This window comes from Mus caroli, unplaced genomic scaffold, assembly GCF_978045245.1.
Source record: "Mus caroli unplaced genomic scaffold, Mus_caroli_1 scaffold_8, whole genome shotgun sequence".
Lineage (NCBI taxonomy): Eukaryota > Metazoa > Chordata > Mammalia > Rodentia > Muridae > Mus > Mus caroli.
In genome coordinates, this window is record NW_028227263.1 from 100501252 (window position 1) to 100524819 (window position 23568).

Below are 23568 nucleotides of genomic sequence, written 5' to 3' on the forward strand. Positions count from 1 at the left end.
GTGTCCTCCTATTAGCTCAGGAAGCTGTGCTGGGGGCCTGAGGACACAGCCTGAGTTTTGTATCCACAGCATTTATTAGATGACACATATTAGGTGTGTAATAAACACATATAAGAATGAAAACTTGCAACTGTGTGATTTTTCACACAGAGGGGAGGGGGGATGTCTAATACAAAAGCATATGGAAGAAAGAGCAGCTTGGGTTCAGCCTGTGCCTGATACAGTGAATAGGTGACATTGTGGAAATGTCACAGGGGACTGGTACAGTGATTCCCCACAGGGTTCAAACCTCAGGGTCTGCCATTCACACTCCGTGTCAACCGTCCTGTTACTTTCTCTACTTACAGTGTGTTAGTCTGATTACCACTAGCTGAGGTGACAGAGGATACAACCACAGGAAGACGACACTATGGAACCTTCTCTAGGCCACTGCCACTGTGTGTGGTCTTCTGTCTACCTCCTTGAGCTTAGAAAACCAATTATCTACCAGCTTGTATCTACCAGCTTATTATATATATATAACATATATATAATATATACATACATATATATACATATATATGTGTATATATAAGCTTATATCTTAAATATATTATATGTGTGTTTATGTATACCAACTTTATCTCAAATATATTATATATACGTATATATACCAGCTTATACTCCACCAAGAGACTCCTTCAGTCTTTCCCTCCCTGTCATTTTGCATTTATTTATTTGCTAAGTTAACATAAGATTCTTTTGTTGTGTATGTTTTGGGGAAGGGATTTCCTGGTCATTGAATACAGGAACTTGTCCATGCTAGGCAAGCAACTGTATAATTGAGCAACATACTTTGTATATTCTTGCTTTCTGAGACAAGATCTCACGAGGCATTACAGGCATGTCTTCACCTTGCTATATAAACAAAGCAGGACTCAAACCTGCCATCCTCCTGCTTCTGCTTCCAAATGCAGGGATTGCAAGTGTACGTGAAAGCACCTGGATAGGACTCTATTTTTTTATTGCTTATTTGAAGTGTAAATTAAATGCTATCGATCTACTTCCTCTGTATTGAAATGTGCCTTCCTGGAGGGAGAAGAAAGTAAATGAAACTTACAAGGCTCAGGAAGCTCCTGAAACTTAGGGCACTCATAAGCCATCGCCAAAGCTATAGAAGCAGCGACAGTTGCTGCAGAGAGGCAACCCTCCACTCAGCTGGGCTGAGTACTACTATGACCTTGACTCTACCCTAACACCAGATTTTGCTTTCAAAGAAATGACACTGGTCTTGGCATTTGCTTTTTCATGAGATAGGGTCTCACTCTCAAGACAGAGTCTCACTCTATGTCTCTGGAATACACTATGAAGACCAGGTTGGCCTCAAACTCACAGAGATCTGATAGACACCATTGGGAAGAGCTATAGTGGGCAAGGAACTTCCTGAATACAGCCCACGATCTTGCATGGCTGTGATGGTGAACCCTGGAAAGGCATGGCCCCAGGGGCTTCATGCCAGGATTGTTCTTGCAGCTGATATTTCTTCTCATGTTTGTCATTGCTGTAGTCCTCATTTTTCTCATATGGTGTGATTGGGGAAATAAAAAAAGACCCCTTCTGAGGCTGAAGAGATGGCTTAGTGGTTATGAGCACTGACTGCTCTTCCAGAGGTCCTGAGTTCAATTCCCAGCAACCACATGGTGGTATTACCATCTGTAATGGGATCTGATGCTCTCTTCTGATGTGTCTGAAGACAGCAACAGTGTACTCATATACATAAAATAAATACATAAAATAAATCTAAAAAAAAAAAGAGCCTTTCTGCCTATACTCTGTTATGATTGGCTCCTTGGTTTTTGTCCACCCTCTTTGGTCAAAATGAAGATGAACAAGTTGGAAAGGTTTTATTTCAGCTCACAGCTTGTAGTGTATTACTCAGGGAAATTGGGGCAGGGAGGTAAGAATTAGAGAAACTTGCCAAAACACAAACATTTTAGCTAATCTGGGGGGGGGGGGACCTACTATGGATGAAGAAATGCTCTACTCAATCTGCTAGCTTTTCCTTTCTTCCTGGGGCTGGCTACTGAAGTTAAGGTCTCACCACTCGGCAAGCACTAGGCCACTGACCTGTAGCCCCAGCCTGTAACTGTTTATTTACCAAGAAGGATTAAGCAAGAGGGATTCTGCCAAGGCTTGCTGGATTTAAAAGCACTCTTCTCATTAATGCTAAAGCCAGGAGAGAGAAAAAAGCAGGCGCTCCACAGAGAGAAGGTCCTAACCGCCCCAATTCCTCTGAAACTTCCGCCAGAGAAAGGGCCATCCATCGCTGTCACACTTCTCCAGGGAGGTCTTGCTCGTGACTCACTCCTGAGATCCGTTTCCTATAGAGTCGGTAAGTTCTAATTGGGAGAAATTATGTTTCCTGATCTTTTTTTCCCCCTCTTTGGAGATAGGGTCTTATGTAGCCCACACTGGCCTGGAAGTAGCCTTGTAGCCATGGAGGGTCCTAAACTCCTGGTACCTCTGCTTCTACCTCCTAGCGATGAGATTACAGGCCTGTGCTACTAAGCTTGGTTTTGAGGTGCTGGGGATGAAACCCTGGGGCCTCAAAATCATTAAAAAGGCATACGATCAACTGACTCGTGGCCAGAGTTTTCTGCATCTTTGGGGGTCTGAGCTAAGTGGACTAGAACACTTAGGAAAGACTTATTGTCAGCTTTAGACAGCGTCTCTAGGTACGAAGGGGCTATAAGCCAGCAACACCTTAGAAGGCTTCTTATCCAGTGATTTGGCTGGCTGAAACTCCTAAAGCCTGTTTCTGTTGTCTTTGTAGTAATAATTCAGAGATGAACAAATGGTTAATGCAGGACTAGCTTGTCTTTAAAAATCAAAGTGTGAGTCTGTTTTTGTTTGTTTGTTTGTTTGTTTGAGATGGGCCCTCACTATGTAGCCCCGGGTGGTCTGGAACTTGCCACATAGACTAGGCTGGCCTTAGAATCAGAGATCATCCACCTGTCTCTGCCTTGAGAGTTCTGGGAATGGAGGTTGTGTGACACCACCTCCCGGCCTGTAGGTCCGTTGTGACTGTTCTTTCTGTTCCTGCAGCACCATGAGGCTTGCCACCGTCATTGTCCTCTGCTCTTTGTTCCTGGGAGTCAGTGGTGATGGCTGGTATTCATTCTTCAAGGAAGCCGTACAAGGTAAGAAGTCAGGAGGAGGGAGGCCATGTTTAACTGACTCCCTCTGAGCACATGCCACATGCCCGTCTGGCACAGGGACCCCTTAAAAAGCTACAGATGAGTCAGGGCAGGAGTCTGGCTTTCTGCGGCTTTCACCCTACACTGGTCACCTGGCACCCTCTGAGGGGTCTTCAGACATGGTTCACAAGGTCCAGCCTGCATTTTTGATGCAGACACAGAGGGATCAGGATTTCCAGAGTCAGCGAATTCCCCAGTCTTAAAGAGTAAGTGGACACTCAGTATGTCTCCAGAGGCACAGGCGCTTAGTAAATGTGCACATGCCTTCAGATAATATTTTCTTGAAGAAATCCCATCCTATTCCAGACAAAGAGCCAAGAGCAAGGATGCAGAACTCCTAGAAATTTGGCACTGCAAGTTGTCACGTATTTTGACACCAACGTTTACTTATTCATGCTGCGCTGGTCTGGTCTTTTCATTTGAGGCCATTACAGGGAACTCTAAAATGAACATCATAAAACTGTGTTTTGGTGATTGCTCATTTCTGTTCGTTGGGGATAAACACTCATTTCTTCCAGGGATATACATACAGGAGCAGGATCACAGGGTTGGGAGGTATGCCTCATTAAAGGGTCAGTAGACTCCGGCAAGCAGTGTCCCAATGGCCTACTATTTTACAATTCCATAATTTGCAGTTATAAAGTTCCAGCTTCCCTATGCTCGTGTCAGCGTGGATACCAGTTGTCACCTGGCTGGTTACATAGGTCTATGCCTTTGTTACCCCTCAGCAATCGGGGAGGGTGCAACCTTTGCAGCGCTCTATTAGGCATTTCATGCGCAGCACCTCATCCTGTCTTCTCTTTAATCTACTAGGAGGTGTGTGTAGCTCCCCAGCTGAAGGGACCAAAGCTCAGCCGCCCGTGGTGGTTAGCCTTCTTTGCCAACTTGGCTGGATTTAGAGTCATCTGGGGGACACACCTCTGGATGTGTCTGGGAGGGTGTTCCCAGACAGGTCAAACTGAAGAAGGGAGAAAGACCCGTCTTCTACATGAATACACATGTCACCATTCCATGGGCTGGGGTGCCTAGACTCGGGGATGGATCATATTGTCACCAGCCCCCTCACGCTGCCACCATGTGTTCCCCTCAAACGAGGCCAAAACACAGCCCTCTTCACTAAGTAGCTTGTCAGGGATTTTTATCCCAACGATGAGAAGTTGTTAACACAGTCTCTGTTGTGCTTTCTTAGGGGCCTGTGATAAATGTCCATTCTCCACCTCCTCTGACTGCGTAGCTATCCCTGGATCTTACCCCTGGGATGTTATTGTCTGTGGTTATCTCTCTCACAAGATGGCCCCATCTCTTGTTGGTGCATAGCACACACCGATCCATATAAGGGCACAGCCCAGGACACTGTAACTGTCAATCAACCCAACCCAAGCCAACCCACGGAGGTGCACCCTTCTTATGGTCACCAGGGAACCTATCCCCAGCGAGGAACACCCACTTTCAAAAGATTATCCTGTCAAGGGACAAAATGTGGAGATCCACAGAAAGCTTTCACACACACACACACACACACAAACACACACACACACACACACACACACACACACAAACACACACACACACACACACACACACACACACACACACACACACCATGGTTCTCCAATGAACCACTAGGTTCACTTTTGAACCCTTTCTTCCTTTGTAGGGACGTGGGACTTGTGGAGAGCCTATCGGGACAACCTAGAAGCTAATTACCAAAATGCAGACCAATACTTCTATGCTCGTGGGAACTATGAGGCCCAACAGAGGGGATCTGGGGGCATCTGGGCTGCTAAAATAATCAGGTAATGGTCTGGTGCTTCATGCCTTTCACTGTTCCTGCCTGTGGCCTCGCCTACTGTCTATGCCTCCAGAGTCTGGGAGGCCTGGAAAGCAGGGTGGTGGTGGTGGTGAAAGCCTCCACAAGGAAAAGGTGAAAACCAAGACAGGGGTCCCAAAAGCATCCTGTAACTGGATGGAAAGGACCAGCCATGGGAGGGCCTTGACCAAGAAACTAGTATTTTTCTCTTTTCTGTGTCTTAGCCTTTACTGCTTTGGTATTTCTGGGTCATTCTTTGGTAGGAGAGGAGGAGGGACTTCAGAGGTCAGCTGTCTCAGTGTGGGATGCATCTCCTGTCTCTCTTCCTCGGATTTCAGCACCGGCAGGAAATACTTCCAGGGCCTCCTAAACCGGTATTATTTTGGAATCAGGAACCATGGATTGGAAACTCTGCAGGCTACCCAGAAAGCCGAGGAATGGGGCCGCAGTGGCAAAAGCCCCAATCACTTCCGACCCGAGGGCCTTCCTGAGAAGTTCTGAGCCTGCCACTCAGGCAGCACTCAGTGGACTAGGCTGTGAGCCACAAGCCTTTCTCTGTGATAGTCACTCGGCTTGGTGTCCACAAGAAGCTAGAGATGCCCAGTAAACACTTTGCAGATTAAATTTGTCGATGGAAACAGGGAACTCTCAGAAATACTTTCTGGGGAGAAAGAGTTGCTATGGATCACAGAAGATAAGCAGAGGAAAAAGGTGTGACCACCAGGTAATGGCCTCAAACCATGCAGGCCCCTCACACAACCCCACCAGATCTGCTCTAGCCTTTAACCACACCAATGTCTGCTAAGCAGGCTTGAGCTAGCAAAGCATTGCCCACCATGCAGGGGCTTCTCTGAAAAGTGGAGTTTGCTCTGAGATAAGCCCTGGGAACCTGCCCATCAACTTCCCCCTGGACACTGGTCAGGTGTCTCCCTATCCCGCCATCTTCTGGTCACAACCAGTCTCTATTTTATTGTTGCTCCCACGAATTTCTGTTTACTGGTGCACCTCTGCCTTATCAATCATGCCCTCTTCACTAACTGCAGGCCTTGTCCCCTGAGACCTCTTTCAAGTAGGGAACGCTATGTCGAGAATGCCTCATCTTAACCTTAGGAACTCTAACTTGGAAACTGCACTGGGGACCAGGGATATAGTTTGGCATAGTGCTTGCTTAGCGTGCATGCATATATCTCTAGGTAGATTCTCAGAACTGCATAAATCTGGTGATGGTATACATTTATAATCCTAGTACTGGGGAGGCAGACAGAGGCTGGCAGACCAGAAGTTCAAGGCCAGCCCTGGCTATGTATTGAATTTGATTTTGAGATCAGTTTGGGATACATGAGACCCTCTGTCCCCATAAAGTGTACATACACACACACACACCACACCACACACACACACCCCACACCACACACACACACCCCACACCACACACACACACCAGTGCCTAGCTCAGCTCAGGTTCTAACTAGTCTTGGCCAACGCTACCTAAGAAGTGGCAATTGCATCACTATTTCTTGGCTTTATTCTCATTGTCTTTTGATCTAAACAAAAGTCTACTTTCCGTTCTAGAAGGGAAGCAAGACACAACATCACTCACTGAGCGGGAGTAAATGAATTGGTTCACTCATAAAGCAAAGGCATTGTTCTAGTGAAGATCAATCTGGTTTGTAGGGACAAGAAGGCACGGATGAAGAGGGAGATTCTGGTCGTACAGGAGCAACGGCTATGCCAAAGCCAGGTCCCTAGGTGGAAGACTAACTCCATAAGAGCAGAGAAAGACATGTGGGGAGGATGGATGGAGCCTGTGGGATGCAGGATGAGGAACTTTGGATTCATCCTGCTCTTGTCACATGTTGTCACATGTTGTCACATGTTGCCACTTTTAGAGTGTGGCATACTTCACTATATTGCCCCATCTGCCTATCGGTCTGCAGGGAAAATATATTTAAAAAAAAACCCAAAGGATAAAAACGTCTGTCTTGTTGTATGTCATCTTTGTGCCCTTACCTGTTATAACATCTGCCCTGAGTAGATGCTCCACAAACATGAACTGAAAAAAGAGAATGAGATTGCCTGTGTTCCCCAGAAGACAACACTCCTGGAGAAGTATCCACATGCCAGACTGTACAAAGCATGGATGGTCTACTCCAGGGTTAGTCTGCAGAATGGGGTAGTGAGTCACTCTGAGATGACTGTAAATCTATCCTCACATCGATGCTCAGATGTCAGCCCATGGATAAAGTCTTACTGTGCCATAGGAATTATTTAATTTTCTCAGCAATGCTTTGCAACTCTCATAGAAATGGAAATATGAAATATAAATAGACTATGAAAGCCTTGGGAGGAATTAATGCACATTGCATGTGTGTGGTGGCACATGCCTGGAACGTCAGCACTCAGGAGGTAGAGACAGGGCGAATCACTGCAAGCTTGAGGCCAGCCAGGGCTACATAGCTGTATAGCAGACCTTGTGTCGGTCTATGTCTCTGTGTCTGTCTCTCTCTGTTTCTCTCTCTCTCTCTCTCTCTCTCTCTGTCTGTCTGTTTCTCTGTCTCTCTGCCTTTATCTCTCTTTGTGTCTGTCTGCCTGTGTCTATTTCTCTGTGTCTGTCTCTTTCTGTGACTGTCTGTCTGTCTATCTGTGTCTGTCTCTCCTGTGTCTGTTTCTGTCTCTCTGTTTCTCTGTCTCTATCTTTCTGTGTGTGTGTCTGTCTGTCTGTCTGTCTCTGTCTGTCAATCAGTCTCTGTCTCTCTGTTTCTCTGTCTCTGTCTTTCTCTGTGTGTTTGTGTGTGTGTCTGTCTGTCTTTGCCTGTCTGTCAGTCTCTCTCTCTGTTTCTCTCTCTCTCTCTCTCTGTCTCTCTCTATGTCTGTCTGTCTGCCTCTTCCCCTACCCCCACACTAAAGTACTGTTTTCTCACGAGGCAGGTTAGTAGGAACCATACCATATGATGACACACTGTATTTCTTTTAAGTGTGAAACAAGATAGCTTGAAAGGTGCACAGTTACGCACATGCTTCCAAGAAAGCCAGTTTCAATTAAATTAAAATAATAGTTCTTTATCACTCAGATCCTTTATATTGTACTCAGTGAGAAGTTGTAGACTTATTAAGATGAGAGGGTTTTCAGCATTTGGGAGGCAGAGGCAGGTGAATCTCTTGAGTTTGAGGCCAGCCTGGTCTACAGAGTGAGCTCCAGGACAGCCAGGGCTACACAGAGAAATCCTGTCTCTGAAAAACCAAACCAAAAACCAAAAACAAACAAACAAACAAAGATGGGAGGTTTTTGTCTCAATCATATTTGTGTCTGTTCAAAATGAAAGCAAATATTTTCATTTTTACAGGAGTGGCAAGTTTCATCAACAGTGTTTGGTTATTCGTAAATTTAATGCATATCCTGATTTAGGAATTTATAATTAGTAAATGTGTGTCTGAGATGTGACGAAACATGAAATTTAAACTTAAATGATAAACTTTCAGTTATGGTGATGGCTACTTACGATTCCACTTGATTCAGCACAGATGTGCCTTGGGGGCAGGGGCTGGGAAGATGGCTCAGCCTGTAAAGTGCCTTCTGCACGCGTGTACAGACCTGATTGTTGGACCCACAGCACCCACACGAACTCTGGGCATCTGGCAGTGTCTATAACCCAGAGGGGAGATGGAGACAGGCAGGCAGACTCCAGGCACAGGGAGAGAGGGAGAGGGGATGGAGGCACCTATGTATCCTTCACATTAAAATAAATAATAAAAAATGAATATCTAGGGTACTGGGGGTGTAGCTCAGTTGATAGAATTCTTGCCAATATGTGTGAAGCCCTGGGTTCAGTTCCCAGCACTGTATAATCTGGGTTTAGTGATTCGTTGGAGGTGGAGGAGGGAGGATCAGAAGTTCAAAGTTATCCTTGGCTACATAACGAACTGCAGACTAGCCTTCAATATGTGAGCCTTCAATACACGGCCTCAAAACCAAAATTATGCCGTTAAAGAAATGGGGCTGGAAACAAGCATCCAAGCGAGGTAGTCTGGAGTCAGAAACACAAACACCACAGGCATTCTCTCTTCTGTGGCTGTTAGCTTTGAGTTCGTAGATTTGTGTCTCACTTAGAATTCCCACAGAGGGTAGGGATTTGTGGGGAGCGATAGGAGAGAGGGAAGCTTTCAAGGGAGAGGGGGACTGAGTTTTCTCTGAGGGTGTAGCCCCAGGTAGGTGGATCACACTCCTGTGGAGGGCCATCCAAGACTTGGATGGCACAAAGTAGACTTGATGAGTTTAAAAGAGACAGTAGGAGGTTGGGTGTGCAGGAGGGTGGGAGGTGGAGATGGGAGAAATTGTGTGTGTGTGTGTGTGTATGAATATTTTCCAAATGCGCTGTATGAAATTCTCAAAGACTTAACAAAAACTATTATTTAAAAAGGGAGACGCACAAAGGAGAAAAGTGGGTAAGATGGACGCGCAGATGAAGGTGCCAGTCACACAAGTCTGACAGCCTGAGCTCTATCCCCGAAGCCCACGTAAAGGTTGAAGGAGAGAACTGAACAAGGCCACAGAGATGTCCTCGGATCCACAGGTGTGTGGTGGTACGTGCCTGCACATACACTGATCACCAGCAAGTAATTTGAGGGCTGGAAAGATGGCTCAGCGGTTAAGAAGGTAGCCTGTTGCTCTTCCATAAGACATGAATTTGGTCCCCAGTACCCACACTGGGAGGATCACAGCCACCTGTAACTCCAGCTCCAGAGATCTGGCTTCCTTCTGGCCTTGGTGAGCACCTGCACTCAGGTGTCCCACCCTGCATACATATAATTAAAAATAAAACAAGGATAAAATAAAAGCAAAGAAGAAAACGAAACTGCTTCAGCCATTAGTGAGGCACATTTCTGTGTGTGTCTCTAAGGAAGTTTCCAGAAGAAGAGGGAAAGATCCTCCCTAAATATGGTGACATCATCCCAGGATCACACATAGACACACAGAATAATAAGCAATGGAATGAATCTGTTTTTAAGCTAAAGAAAGCTTAGTGTGTTTTCTGTGGCTGCAACGTATTACTGCCTGGATACTTTATGAAATACAGAAGTGTATTTGGCTCATGGTTCAATAAGCTAGGGATGTCCAACAGTGGATTTTAGTACCTTGTATTCTATCACTTCTGAGAATGCCACACGGAAAGGCAGATCAAGCCTGGTAGCTTCCTCTTCTAACAAAGCCACTAATGCTCCCATGGGGGCCCCTTGTTTGTCACCTTTTCTGACTCCTACATACCTTCAAGCCTCTAAAACCCACTGACGCTTGAATTTGGGGATTAAATTTCTAATGTGTGGACATTCTGGGGGAGGCATTCACACCACAGTGGTTTCTTTCTGTCTCTGCTGTGATTCTGGCAGGAAAGAACCCAGTCAGAAGAGGTGGTAGGAGTAGAGCAAGCAAGCGGCCGGCGCCAGGTGCTGATGCAGGGATGCCACGAGGCACCAATGCAGGGTAGGGAAATCAGACCAAGCAGCCTGTTCATTGAACCAAAAATTATCTGTGGGTGGGTTGGCAGCATCTCCTCTAAACACCAAGGAGGAGTGGTTCCTGAAAGCAATGTGGAGGACAGGGAAGGGGGAGGGGGTGACAGGCAAAGGCAGATATTTTGCAGTGAGGTATATGAGTTAGGACCTTTGGATGAGGGATAAGCCAGTTTGTAGTGACACATCTCTGAAGGAGTTATGAACAGATCACAAAATCTTACTCTCTTCCCTTGCCCCAGTCCTGGCCAGGGCTCCCCATTGGCTAAACTAAATGGAAAGGGGGAAGTCAGGGCACTGTTCAGGTCAACTTCTAGGGCAGACAGGCTCTCGGGGAAGCTAGGAGGAAATTCCCTCAGGCTGGGGCAGAGTCCACAGTCAGTGCTTGGCCTAGCTAACCACAGCCAAGTGTTGCTGAAAGACTGGGATAGAAGGGCACAACCGAGCCTCCTCTCCCGGGTCTCAAAGTCCATCACTAAAAAATGTCTCCATGTTGTGGGACTCTAGGAGGGCAAGATGTGTGTGTGTGTGCGTGCGTGTGTCTGGTGAAGCTAGAGGAACAGACTTAAACTGAGTTCCTCCTTCCTTTTATTATTTCTTCCAGAGTTTCAAACAATATGCTTTATCATACTCGCCCCATCCTGGTTGGCTTTGTGTCAACCTGTTACAAGCTAGAGTTTCCTGAGAAGAGCCTCAACTGACAAATTTCTCTCTCTCGCCCTCTCCCTCTCCACACACACACACACATACACACACACACACACACACACACACACACACACACACACACACTTTCAAAGAGGGTTCTCGCTATGTCGCTCTGGTTGGCCTGGGTCTGGCTATGTAGGCCAGGTTGGTCCCAAACTCATGTTCTCCTGAATGCTGAAATTAAAGATGTGGGTCACCTTGCCCAGTCTTATAGAATGTTTTCTATTAATGATTGATGTGGGAGCGCCCAGCCCACTGGGACAGTGCCACCTGTGGGTACTGGGTTGTAGAAGAAAATGGGACTAAGCAAGCCACAGAGAGTGAGCCAGTAAGCAGCATTCCTCCGTGGCCTCCAGTTCCGGGTTACTGCCCGGAGCTCCTGCCTTGGAGTCCCCGATGATGGGCTATGTGGAAACTATGAGCCAAATAAACTTTTTCCACCACAAGTTACTTTTGATCATTGTCTTAGTTGCTTTCCCATTGCTATGACAAACGTACTTCCACCATGTCACGGAGCATGGCAGCAGGCGCCTGCATGGAGCTGGAGCAGTATCGGAAAGCTTACATGTTGAGATAACAATCATGAGAAGGAAAGGAGAAGAAGAAGAAGAAGAAGAAGAAGAAGAAGAAGAAGAAGAAGAAGAAGAAGAAGAAGAAGGAGGAGGAGGAGGAGGAGGAGGAGGAGGAGGAGGAGGAGGAGGAGGAGGAGGAGGAGGAGAAGAAGAAGAGGGAGGAGGAGGAGGAGGAGGAGAAGAAGAAGAAGAGAGATCGAGAGAGCAAGAGAGAGAGAGTGAGCATGAGAGGGAGCTAACAAGAAATGCTGTGAGCTTTTGAAACCTCAAAGCCCACTCCCGGTGACACACCTCATCCAACAAGGTTACACCTACCAATCCTTCCCAATCACTTCTACCAACTGTGGACCAAGTATTCAAATATATGAGAGTATGGGGCCAGTCTCATCGAAGCCACCCCAGTCATTGTGATTATTACAGCAATGGCAACCAAGTTGACGTCTTCTTCTCCAACTCCTCCCAGATCCACCCTGCCTTCTCTACCAGCCCAACTTTCTGTGCTCTTGGATTATTATTTTTTTAATGAATCAAGCCCCATTTGCTCTGCGCATATACCCTTGAATGTGTGGCCTTGTGCTGGAATGTGGCTGACTTAGTGGGGCTGAACCTGTAAAGAAAACCCACTCTCCCTCACCCAGCAGCTCTCAATTGCTGCTCCTTGGCTTGGGGTGGTTCTTTGTGCCCACCTCACCTCTCCCTGTTTGGATTTTGTCTGGCTTGAGCCTATGCAGATATTGTGCATGCAGTCACAATTGCTATACTCACTTTGAGTCCATATGTGCAGTTGCTCCTATCGCTATATGTCCAAACATGCAAGCAATGTGTGTCTGGAAAACAGTTTCCGTGGAAGACTACACAGAAACTGTTTTCCAGACACACATTGCTTGCATGTTTGGACATACTTCTGGCTCTTGCAGTTTTTCTGTCTCCTCTTTTACAATGATCTCTGAACCTTGCAAGGAAAGGGTGTGATACAGATGTCTGAGGTGCAAAGGAACTTAGTCCTAAAACATGACACATGCTACCTAACCACAGCCAGTTTTGAGCATTGACTTAGAAGGCCCGTGTTTTCCCCAACCCTGGCTTGACAATGAGGGTAAGGTCCCCATCTCTATTCTCACTTCGGTCACGGTTGGTTACTGAGAGTCCCTTCAGTCCTCTTTCAACTCCAGTGGCAGGTCCGCTTTAAGGTGCTCCTCCCACATCATGGGCTAGCTGGCTGTTGGGACCTGTGGAGGAGTGAGGGCTCTGGTCCTCCCGTGCAAGTGACTTGGAGGAGTCTTTCCACCAGGCCTCCCAACCTCAGGACTGGGGGAATAGAGCATTGTTGGGAGGGAGTATGATAGGGCCCCAGGGGGTCTGAGGCATTCCTAATCACACTAGCATTCTCTGTTGGCCTGGGGGTGTGGGGTGTCTCTGCAGAGATAGTGCCCGTGGCTGCTCTTGAGAGGAGTTTCACCTTCCCATCAGCCTCTGCTGCAACGGAGGCTATCCCCGGAGAGAAGAACAGTTGCACCCACTGCCTCCTGGGTAAGGCGTTGCCTTCCTTTACCTAGCCAATGCCTTCACTTGAAACTTTCCAACCCGAGTGGCCACGTGACAGAAATGAGAAAGACATCACTCCATCTGTCTGGCAGACTCTGCCAACACACTTCAAACTCTGATGGTGCGGGCTATTCCATCCTTCCAAAATACCAAGATGGGGAGCAAGCAGCAAGGCAGGCATCCAGGGGCTTCCCCAAGACCCCTCTCGCCATACTCCTGTCTGCAGGCAGGATATGGGGTCAGCTGGCAGGCTGTGCAACCTGCTCTGAGCCCTGCTGAGGGCTGAGGAAACCCTTTCTTCTTTTTGTCTTCTTTTCTTCTGGGCGCCTGAAGCCCGCGTGAGAGATTTAGCTTAACAACTACTTTTTTTTTTTTTCCGCAGAAGGACAGCTTTGCTCCTGTTGGCTACGAAAAGTCCCTGCAGCCCTGTTTCAACTTCAGTGGCTTTAAGGAGCCCCTCAGGCGTTCTGGGTTAGCTGTCCCATCCTCTTCCACCTGTGGAAGGTTAAGGAGTGAGGCTGAGGAGAGGTTGGGACTGAGGGCTGGTCGCTCTGCCTCCTCACAGACCTCGGGGACTCTGAGGTATGGCTCAGCTCCTTACTTTAACTCTCCAGGATATGGGGGCAGTTAGAGGCTCCTCGCCTTCTTGGCTGTAGGCACCAGGGAAAAAGAGATTAGTTAGCAAAATTCCAAACCAGGTGCTAAAGAAGACATTGTGCAATTCTTGAATTTCCAGACTCACATTTTGAAATTTCTACTTATGAGGAAGATAATTTAGGCTCATGCTCAGAGAACGTGCTGTGCTGTATTTAGACTTACGGCTTTATTATTTGCAGTGTCCTGCTTAACTTGCAGGCAATGATCCAGTGCTGTGAAGTAATCTCTGGGAGGGTCAATTTACTGTAAGTTTATGTTGGGTCTGCTTGCAGCTTCTTCCAGGATGACCCGGAGCATTGCAACACACCGTGGCCAATCTGTGTTTACTCACGTGGTGCTAGGCTCAGTACCATCCAAACTAGCATGCTGTTCTCAAATATTTGGAGTCCTTTAGAGTACTCCTCCAGTGCGATCGTTCAGCAAGTAAGCCCCTTGCTACTATTCATCACCTGCTTAAGGAACCAAGAGAAGAATCTGTGCGACAGTGAGACAGATGGCACAGTCCTCATAAGATCCCAACCCACAGACACACATTATCAGTGAACACAGGGCAACCTTATGTGATACTAAATAAAGATGAACAATAAAGAAAAATATCCTTGGACACACCATCACACCCATCCCCCCAAGGTTCGAGGGTCCTTTTGGAACAGGGGGCAGAAAGAACGCAAGTGGTAGAGGTCATGGTTGACTTCAGGGAAACTGTTTTCCAGACACAAGAGGGTGGACTCACAAGGACTGTGACAGCATTGCATAAGACCCGTGTGAGCTCAAAGCAGGTAAAATCTTAGCATGGATGGTGTGGGGTCACACCCCGGGGTGAGAAGCTATTGGCATTTGATAGCTGCTATCAGAGGAAAGGTTGGTTTTCTTTAATGGCTGACCCCTTACTGACCACACTCCAGGCCCCATCCATAAGAGCAGCTGGCTCACACACACTGGATTGGATGGAGGGGAAAGAGAGAAGAAAGCATCAAGCTGGGTGGCTGGGAGATGAGGGTGGGGTTGGGAGATGTGAAGGAAGTTTGTTCAAAGGATAAAATTCTCAATGCTCCCCTGGCAAAGGACAGAGGCACCTTGATGTTGGCATTGTTCTTAAACCAGTCAGGGGCAGAGCAGATGGCAGGCCTCTGTTTATCCTATCTTGAAGCCAGGCTTGGTGGCCAAAGATATAGTTTTATGCCCAGAACTCATAAAAATCAAATCATATCCAGGCAGCACAGCACTGAAGGGGGAAGATAGACACCTGCAGACTGCCATGCCATGGAGCACAGATGGAGATTGTCACCCAGGGGTTCGCCAGCCACATTGGAGTGGCTCAACCACAGTGTGCGAGTCTGTGCTGGACAGATGAGAAAGACAAGTGGAGCAGCTTGAGTATTATGAAAACAGATAGAGCTGGAGACTCCAGGGTGGAGAGGAGTAGCCTGTTGTGAGTGGCCAGCCTGGCCACTTGGGACCACGGTGAAGTCCCAGCCTGAGATGCTGGTGAAGAGCATGTCTGGGTCTGTGGATATTTAGCTGCAGGGGTTATGTTATCACTAGAGGACATGGAGATGTCCCTGGTCAGGGCATCCTTAGAGGACCATGTGGATGTCCAGGGCCTGTGCGGATCTGGCCCCACTCCTCACTGATTGCAGCATTCTGGAAAACCGATCTCATCTCTCACCAATAGCAGCAGCATTCAGGAGAACAGGCCTTGTGCATAGTGGAGCTGGCCTTGGTGGCAGGAGTGTGGGAGAGTTGACCCTTCACTTGTCTGCCATAGGGGTGGTGCTGGCACAGAGGTGATGTCCCTCCTGTGTCCTGTCACTTCTGGCAATCGGGAAAGCTATCCCCAGGGTCATGAGCTCGGGAGGACTAGTTCTGCACCCCACCTAGGCAGCACAGTAGAGCTGGTCCTGGTGGAGAGGGCATGTGGGCGCCCACAACTGGAGGTATGAGCTTGGGAGAGCTGGTCCTTGCCACTCATCTGTCATGAGGTGGTGCAGGCACAGGGGTGATGATGTCCTTCTACTTGCCCCATCTCCACGTGTGAGAGTTGGCCCCAAGGGCATGAGAGCTGGAGAGCAGGCCCTGCACCTCACAGGGCAACACAGGAGCTGGCCCTGAAGGCTGAAGCACAGATGAGCCAGCCCTAAGGGTGTGAGAACGGGTGAGCTGGCCCAGTCCCTTGCATGTGAGAGAGTGGGCCCCACTCCTTAACTGGGCAGCACAGTGGAGCAGGCTCTGCAGGCAGGGGTGTGAGTGAGCCAGCGTTAGGGCATGAGAACAGGAGGGATGACTCTGCCTCCTGCTGATGGCAGCACTGGATGGCCTAGTCACCCTGGCAGAGTGAATATGAGACCAGCTCAGCGACCACCCAGGCCCAGATCCAGGGCTCTGAGTTGGCCCAGCCCACAATCTATATCATCTGAGAATGGCTGGGATTCAAGGGACAGTCATGCTGACCCAAAGCTGTAGAATCTCCAGTGACATAGGGCAGCAACAGGATAGCTGGGGGAAATCCCCAAAAAGGACCCAGTATTGGTGCTGTCACAAAAGCCAGAGATCTGGAACCAGACCAATGGACTTGTTATGAGGAACATTTTCAAGTGAAGATGTGTGGACAGAAGAATACATTGGAGACACACAGTGACACACTCTAGCTTCTATGCTCTGCTGTTGTTGTTGATGTGTGTTATTTCGGGCAAGGTTGCAAAGGGTAAAGGGTGGATATGAGGAGATGGGGAGATGAGCGGGACTTGGGTGTGCACTTCAGATTTCACGAAGAATCAATAAAAAGCTTAAAAGAATTCTCAATGGATTAGTTAAACCATTGTTAGTAAAGAAAAAGTCCATGCGAAGAGCTTTTCTTAATGTCTAGGAAAAATACCCACTTGCCTTCTATCAAAGAAGGGGGTTGGGGCTGGAGAGATGGGTCAGCAGTTAAAAGCACTCGCTGGTCTTCCAGAGGACCTGGGTTCAATTCCCAGTACTCATGGTGGCTCACAACCATCTATAACTCCAGTTCCAGGGGCGCTGACATCATTTTCTGACCTCTACAGGCACCAGGCATTCATTCATGTGGATCACATGCATCCATTTGGGCAAAATACACATAAAATAAAGCCAGGTTAAAAAGGGACGAGAGGGAGGGGGGAGGACGGGGAGGAGGAGGGGGAGGAAGGGGAAGAAGGAAGGGGAAGGGGGGGGGGAAAGAGAGGGGTTTGAAAAAGTAGATACTTGGGAAGTGAGTTTTGAGTCTAGAGTGGCTGAGGAAGTCAATACATAATCCCGGAACCAAATGTTTATGCCCAGGAAGTCAGAACAGAGGAGGCGGCAGGTTTCACACACAGTTCTCTGTGAAGCACTTCCCCAAAGAGGTTTGCAAGCAGGGCTTGTGGGAAGTTGTAGCTGCTTACTGCTAGGACAACGTGAGCCAAGCCAGCCACGGAAGAATCTTTTTCCTAAGCCAAAGGCAGCTTGGGCAGTGTCTTGGCTGAGGACCAAGGGACGAAAATCTTTGAACAGTTTTTTTCCCTTTCAATCACAGAGCTCAAAATAACCAAAATAAAGGCCAAATCTAGGAAGAGGCGTTTTTTTCTTTTCAAGGCTTTAATGTATGACAACAATTCTCTAACATGGTGTCCACGCTTGGTCTGCTCCATCCTGCGTCACGTGTATCAACGTCCGCCACAGCACCATAGCATCCTCTGGCTTGTAGTACGACTGAAAGGTCTACACGCAAATTCTTCTAGGCTGTTACTTCTTCTTCTCGGATATTATTCACCGCCTTCCAGCTTACGAGGTTTATCTACATCAGCTTGTTTCTCCAACGAGATAGCCACAGTTCTCTGCTTGTAGCAAACAATTTGGGGAACACCCCTGAGCTATTGCTTCCGGGGTGGGCTCTTTTTAGCCCCTCTGCTTTCCTCTGCTTCCAGCCCAGGGCTCTTAGAGCAGGAGGCCAAATGTGATACCTTCACCACACCTACCATGCCGCAGCTATACCGTCCTTCCTTCTCTAGGGAACTCAATACATTTAATTTTTCTTTTGCGTAAAGGGGTGGGGATAGTAAAGGAGAGAAGACCATGGTCTGAATGTCTTTCTTATAAGATAAACTCCCATGGCAAAACCTAGTGCTGCTTTTCTGGCTCCAGCAGCTGTTTCCTGATGTCATTTCCCAGCATTCCTGTGTCTCCTCTTGCCACTTTCTGCCTGAACCCACTGTTAGGATAATTTAGCATCCAGGGGGCCTTCCTCATGTTTATGGTGTGTTATTTCTTTGTGACTTTGAAGCAAATTGTTTTATTGTTTAGTGTCCCTGGTTGATCAGAGTCTCTAGATTTAGTCTGCTCTCTGACCTTCCCTAGCAATATGGAGTATACTGGAGTCTGGAGGAGATCTTCGGCAGCGTTGGGTGCTAAACGCCAGCTTCTGCCTCCCATCCTCCTGTCCCCTAAGGCTTCAGCTTAAACCTGAACTGAGCTTTGAAAGGGCATTAGCTTAGCCTTTGGATTGGATCCCATGATTTATCACACATTCATATTTTTCTTTCTAATATTGCTTTCCCCTCCCAAGAAGCTGGATATAAAGCATTTGTCCTGATTATTTCCAACCAGGATGGGGAAGACTTCAGAAAACCCTAACTGGCCACATTTCTGGAAATGCCTAGATGATGCAATCTGGGGAAAGAAGATGTGCATGAAGGAAAAGTTATCTTCTGAAAGAGAAATTATGGGCAAGTGGGATTATGCAAGATCAAACAGGGGTTGTTTCATTAGTGGAGTGACAGTATATATAGATATCCCCAGCCACATCTCCTCAGCAAGGGACAGAAGCCACTCACCTGGGGTCCCAGCGGGAGCTCGCAGCACGGGTGAGTTGCCAGAACTTTCCAGCATTTCCTCTTTGCAGATTCTTTTCCCCGCCAGCATTTGCTTGTTGTGTTTAATGTTCTGTCTCTATCCTGAATCCACTAGATGGTTAGAATTCACTGGATATTATGCTTTCTGCATGGAACTTGTAGTGTGCTTCTGTGTGAATTCAGGGAAGGGTTCAATAGCCTTCTACAGATACAATGCAGGGAGCTATGTTGGTTAGAAAGCCACCACAGAGCCCTCTGGAAACTTCCTTTACAGTTGGGTTTCAGCTGGCATGATTGGAGTGCAATGTGCTTTATATCAATGGTCCCTTTGCAGTGGGATTCTAATGCAATACGAGGAAATGGAGAACCAGAGAGTTCCCTGGAACCCCCTTACCTATAATCTTGGTTTACACGTGTGTGGGTTTATGTATGAAATCCAGTGGGGTTTGTTACCAGTGTGCAAGGATAGATAGCTCAGCACTGCAGAAGCATCCTCCATCCCATGAAATGGCACGCTCATCTTTGTTTTCCTGGCCCTACAGCAGGATGAAGCCTTCCATTGCCATCATTCTTTGCATCTTGATCCTGGGAGTTGACAGCCAAAGATGGGTCCAGTTCATGAAAGAAGCTGGCCAAGGTAGGCTTCAAGGATGGGGGCTGGAGGCTGTATTACTGAGTTTTAAGAATTTACTTGAGCAGGGACCACATAATCAAGAGCAAACATGCTTGTAAAATCCCCATAGAGTGATGGTGTGGCTCTTCCTGAGAAGTTTGTAGCTTTTCTGCTCAGTATCGACCTTTTTCTGTGAGGATCCCAAGTCTCGGATCCTGTAATGTTTGTACAGCAGTCTTTCCACGGGAATGTAGGTGAAATCTGTAGGTCAAAGATGTAGACGCCCCAATAGAAGTGGGGAAGTGGGCCTCTACTGCCCCCTTGTGGAGAGTGATGAGCAGTTCACGTCTATGTCTGGTTCCAGGGAAGGTGCGGTGGGGAAAACCGGGGCAGCAGGTGACAACCCACAGTGACAGCAAACAAGGCTAATTGAGTTTGCCACCCAGAGTGGGCATTGTCCAAGGAGCATAATGAATATAGCATATGGAAATGAATAGCATATGGAAATGAATTCCATACATTAAAATTAATCTTGTGGCGTAGGTGTCACCTTTAAGGAAACCAATGTACAAAGAGCATACGTAAGTTATCTTAGAAAACCCCTGGAAGAGCAGAATTTAGCCCAGGTTAGCCACTATACAGCTCTGAACACACACTTACTTATTTACCTGAGAAGGAATAGATCATGGCACGGGTGGAAGGCAGCTCCACCGTCAACAGGAGACAGTGACTTACTTACCTGGGACATAGGTCTATTGAGGCTGAGACATAGACAAGAAACTGTCATCAAGGGAAATATAGCCCACCAGCCATAAAACAACAAAAGGCAGTCAGTCAGTCAGTCAGACTATTTATTATTTATTTATTTATTTATTTATGACAGAATTTCTCTGTGTAACCGAGCCCTGGCTGTCCTGGACTCACCTTGTAGACCAGGGTGGCCTCCCATTCACAGAGATCCATCTGCCTCTGCCTCCTGAGTGCTGGGATTAAAGGTGTGCGTCACCACAACTCAGCCTCACAATGAAAGTTAAGTGAACCTAGGCTTCCCCTTTCTCCCTAACTCACTACCTTTGATATTTCCCATTTATCATTAGCTGGATCTGATCCCTTCAGTGTGCAGCTCACTCTCCTGGTCCTTAGTTTAGATCTTCCTTCTGTTTGTGGCACCGTCCTGAGGAGCAGGGGGGCGGGGCGGTAATAAATGAGCAGACGGGCAGGGGGCGGGGCGATAATAAATGAGCAGAGGGGGCAGGGGGTGGGGCGATAACAAATGAGCAGAGGGGGCAGGGGGTGGGGCGATAATAAATGAGCGTTTTCCACGGACTTCCACGTGCGTTTCCCTCAGCTTTTCTGCATAAGTGGATAACACTCTTCCCTGTTCCTGGAGAGGAAGTAGGGGTTTTAAACCTAGTGTGTCCATTGCCACCCAGAGTCTCGATCATCCTGTTTGTGGCAGTCTGTATCCCCCTTGTTACCTCCGAAGGAGTGCTGAGAACTGCTTGGTGGAAATAGATCCTGGACATCAGGGTGGACTCAGAACAGAGCTGCGCTCACTCTCTCTGCCTGGAGAGCAGTTTCTTCCATTGCTTTATGCTAGGCAAGAACTGTGGCTGCAGTGGTAACTGTAGCGCTTGGGAGGCCGAGGCAGAAGGATTCTGAGTTTCAGGCCATCCAGGGATACACAGAGACTTAGGCTGTCTCTAAAGGAAAAGAGAACACAAGAGAAAGGAAAGGATCGGAAGCAGAGGGAGGGGAGAGGAGGAAGGGAAGCGATCTCATCTCACACCTTAGACGTTCCCCTGGACCATTTCAGAGAGAGCTTCTTATGGTGGCCGTTGTCATATGATGACACACTCCCTAGAGATCACCTCTCCTCTTCTTACACGCTTTTTGAACAGCCAAAGACAAACAGCAACAGAGCTAAGATGGGAGTTCATTGCGATAAATGTACTTCTTTGGGCAGTAAGAACTATTTATTTTAAGCTAGCAACATTTCTGTGGGTTTTGGGAAAAGCTGGGATGAGTTGGCTAGACATTGTAGCCCTCTGTTTTACCTCAACAACAACCACCCCCATCACTCTTTTCCCTCTCCAGGGTCTAGAGACATGTGGCGAGCCTACTCTGACATGAAGAAAGCTAACTGGAAAAACTCAGACAAATACTTCCATGCTCGGGGGAACTATGATGCTGCCCGGAGGGGTCCCGGGGGAGCCTGGGCTGCTAAAGTCATCAGGTAACAGAGGTCTGGGTGAACAGAGATTGACTGCCTTGGACAGCCAGGAAGGAGCTGTCTCTTCTGCAACCTGTGCATACTACTCGTTACCTCTTTATCTTCCTCATTTCTGTGCATAGTACTGGAAGGGGTTGGTGGTCATGTGATTACTTGGGGATGACCCCCACTTCCTGCTGCTGCTGCTGCTCATCCAGTGTGAGGCCGACAGCCTGGGCAGGGTCCTACCAGCCTCTCCCTCCCCTCACAGCCAGGAGGAGAGAGTCCTGAGGGTGGAGCTACTGCCTGTCGTTGGCTTGGTTAAAAATCTTCTTGTCCATCCTAATTCCAGTGATGCCAGAGAGGGTATTCAGAAGTTCATGGGACATGGAGCAGAGGACTCAAGAGCTGACCAGTTTGCCAACAAGTGGGGCCGGAGTGGCAAAGACCCCAACCACTTCCGACCTGCTGGCCTGCCTAAAAAATACTGAGTTTTCTCTTCCTGTTGTTCCCAGTCATGCTGCCCCTCCGAGAAAAGGGGAAACTACTGGGTTGAGATATTTCCTAAAATCTGGATCCCTAAACATCCCAATGTGCTGAATAAATACTTGTGAAATGCAGTTTGTCGCTGTCACTGTTGTTTTGAGAGCACAGGGCAGTCACACTGAGGGTTGAGGGCCTGTGGGTGAGCAGGGGACATCACTTGCTTTTCTTTTCTTTTAAAGAAAGAGACAAGAAGAGATGGGAATTGGAATATGACATGAGATAGCAAGAAAGCACTGTGCATGGTTTCAGTTATGAAGTTGAAAACTAGATAAAAACCACTGCTATGGCCCAGTGCTAAGCATGACTGCCAAGCACAGGTGAGGCCCCAGCTTTCAATCCCCTGTGCCCTCCCTGTGAGAAAATCAGTAAGTTCTGACTCAGTAAAATACGACTTACAAAGGCTGACGGCAAAATCAGAACCACCCTGAAATTGTCTTAAAGTCTGACACTTCCCACTGAGAAAGCATCAGCTCTAGATGCCTCTCTGCAGATAATCTCAGCCCTTCAAAAGGGCCAGCCACTCCCATTTTGTAAAAAAATAATTGTAGAAAAAAAAAAAAGGTATATTCTGAAATCATTTCCCCTGGGGTAGAAAGGCTTTAACACCAAGCTGGGTGGTTTGCAGTCATCATGGTTAACTAAACTAAGTCTTCAAGGTTATAGTTGAAAATCACACAAGACTGTTGATTACCTATGAGTAACTAGAGAAACATGAACTGACTTGTGTTTTGGGGTATGCGGGGCAGGGGAGGGGGGAGAAAAAATAAAAATAAATAAAGCTACTTTCTGGTTATAAAAAGTGAGTCTGTGAGAGAAGGACCAGGGAAGCTTGGGTGGGTGATAACTCAGAAGATTCCATAAACACAAGACACAGCTAACTCAATTTCCTGCACCTGAGATTTTAAGAGAAAAGTAAGTTTGCAGAGCATGTATGCACACTTCAGTGTACTAGGATGAACCTCAGATAAAAGAATTAAAAACAAAAACCAACCAAACAAGAGTTTCTGGGCACCGTGGCACCTGCCTATAGTTCTAGCTGCTGGAAGTGGAGGCATAAGATGGTGAGTAGCAGGCTAGCCTGGACTACAGAGCTTGACCCTGACTCAAACAAAGAATCAAATCAAAGAAAGATTAAATCCCACAAGTGTGTGCTAAAATTTAAGTTGATGTAAGGTATAAATCAGCACTAATGAATAGCTAACATAGCTAACATATCTGGACATGGCAGTTACTAAATACATTCCGCTGTGTGTGTGTGTGTGTGTGTGTGTGTGTGTGTGTGTGTGTGTGTGTGTGTGTTCTGTGCTCACT

General features: G+C 47.4%; 2 protein-coding genes across 5 annotated transcripts; both read left to right on the forward strand.

Moving 5' to 3' along the window:
- The first annotated feature begins 2195 nt into the window (after nucleotides 1–2195).
- LOC110297771 (serum amyloid A-4 protein) lies at nucleotides 2196–14667 on the forward strand. 4 transcript variants are annotated; one of them, XR_003837097.2, is made up of 5 exons: nucleotides 2196–2371; nucleotides 3085–3179; nucleotides 4894–5032; nucleotides 13762–13961; nucleotides 14309–14667. XR_003837097.2 is itself a non-coding variant. In XM_029479029.2 (4 exons), the coding sequence occupies exons 2-4, from the start codon at nucleotides 3089–3091 to the stop codon at nucleotides 13853–13855; spliced, it is 324 nt and encodes a 107-aa protein (XP_029334889.1). In that variant the 5' UTR covers nucleotides 2196–2371; nucleotides 3085–3088; the 3' UTR covers nucleotides 13856–14667. The 4 variants fall into 4 exon arrangements, 3 of the variants coding, with proteins under 3 accessions (XP_029334889.1, XP_021022402.1, XP_085697847.1); XM_029479029.2 differs by having other exon boundaries at nucleotides 13762–14667; XM_021166743.3 differs by lacking the exons at nucleotides 13762–13961; nucleotides 14309–14667 and adding an exon at nucleotides 5385–7625.
- A 4088-nt stretch (nucleotides 14668–18755) lies between these two features.
- LOC110297773 (serum amyloid A-3 protein) lies at nucleotides 18756–22331 on the forward strand. The gene is made up of 4 exons (XM_021166746.3): nucleotides 18756–18898; nucleotides 19429–19523; nucleotides 21597–21735; nucleotides 22064–22331. Exons 2-4 carry the CDS (start codon nucleotides 19433–19435, stop codon nucleotides 22200–22202), a joined length of 369 nt encoding a protein of 122 aa, XP_021022405.1. The 5' UTR covers nucleotides 18756–18898; nucleotides 19429–19432; the 3' UTR covers nucleotides 22203–22331.
- Nucleotides 22332–23568: the final 1237 nt, after the last annotated feature.

What these genes read in the sequence shown, in the direction of transcription:
- LOC110297771 (XM_085841721.1), top strand. Translation starts at nt 3,089, where the DNA reads ATGAGGCTTGCCACCGTCATTGTCCTCTGCTCTTTGTTCCTGGGAGTC. An exon ending in CTTCAAGGAAGCCGTACAAG is followed by an intron (nt 3,180 to 4,893) that starts GTAAGAAGTCAG and finishes CTTCCTTTGTAG; the next exon opens with GGACGTGGGACTTGTGGAGA. An exon ending in TGGGCTGCTAAAATAATCAG is followed by an intron (nt 5,033 to 6,720) that starts GTAATGGTCTGG and finishes TCTGGTTTGTAG; the next exon opens with GGACAAGAAGGCACGGATGA.
- LOC110297773 (XM_021166746.3), top strand. Translation starts at nt 19,433, where the DNA reads ATGAAGCCTTCCATTGCCATCATTCTTTGCATCTTGATCCTGGGAGTT. An exon ending in CATGAAAGAAGCTGGCCAAG is followed by an intron (nt 19,524 to 21,596) that starts GTAGGCTTCAAG and finishes TTCCCTCTCCAG; the next exon opens with GGTCTAGAGACATGTGGCGA. An exon ending in TGGGCTGCTAAAGTCATCAG is followed by an intron (nt 21,736 to 22,063) that starts GTAACAGAGGTC and finishes TCCTAATTCCAG; the next exon opens with TGATGCCAGAGAGGGTATTC.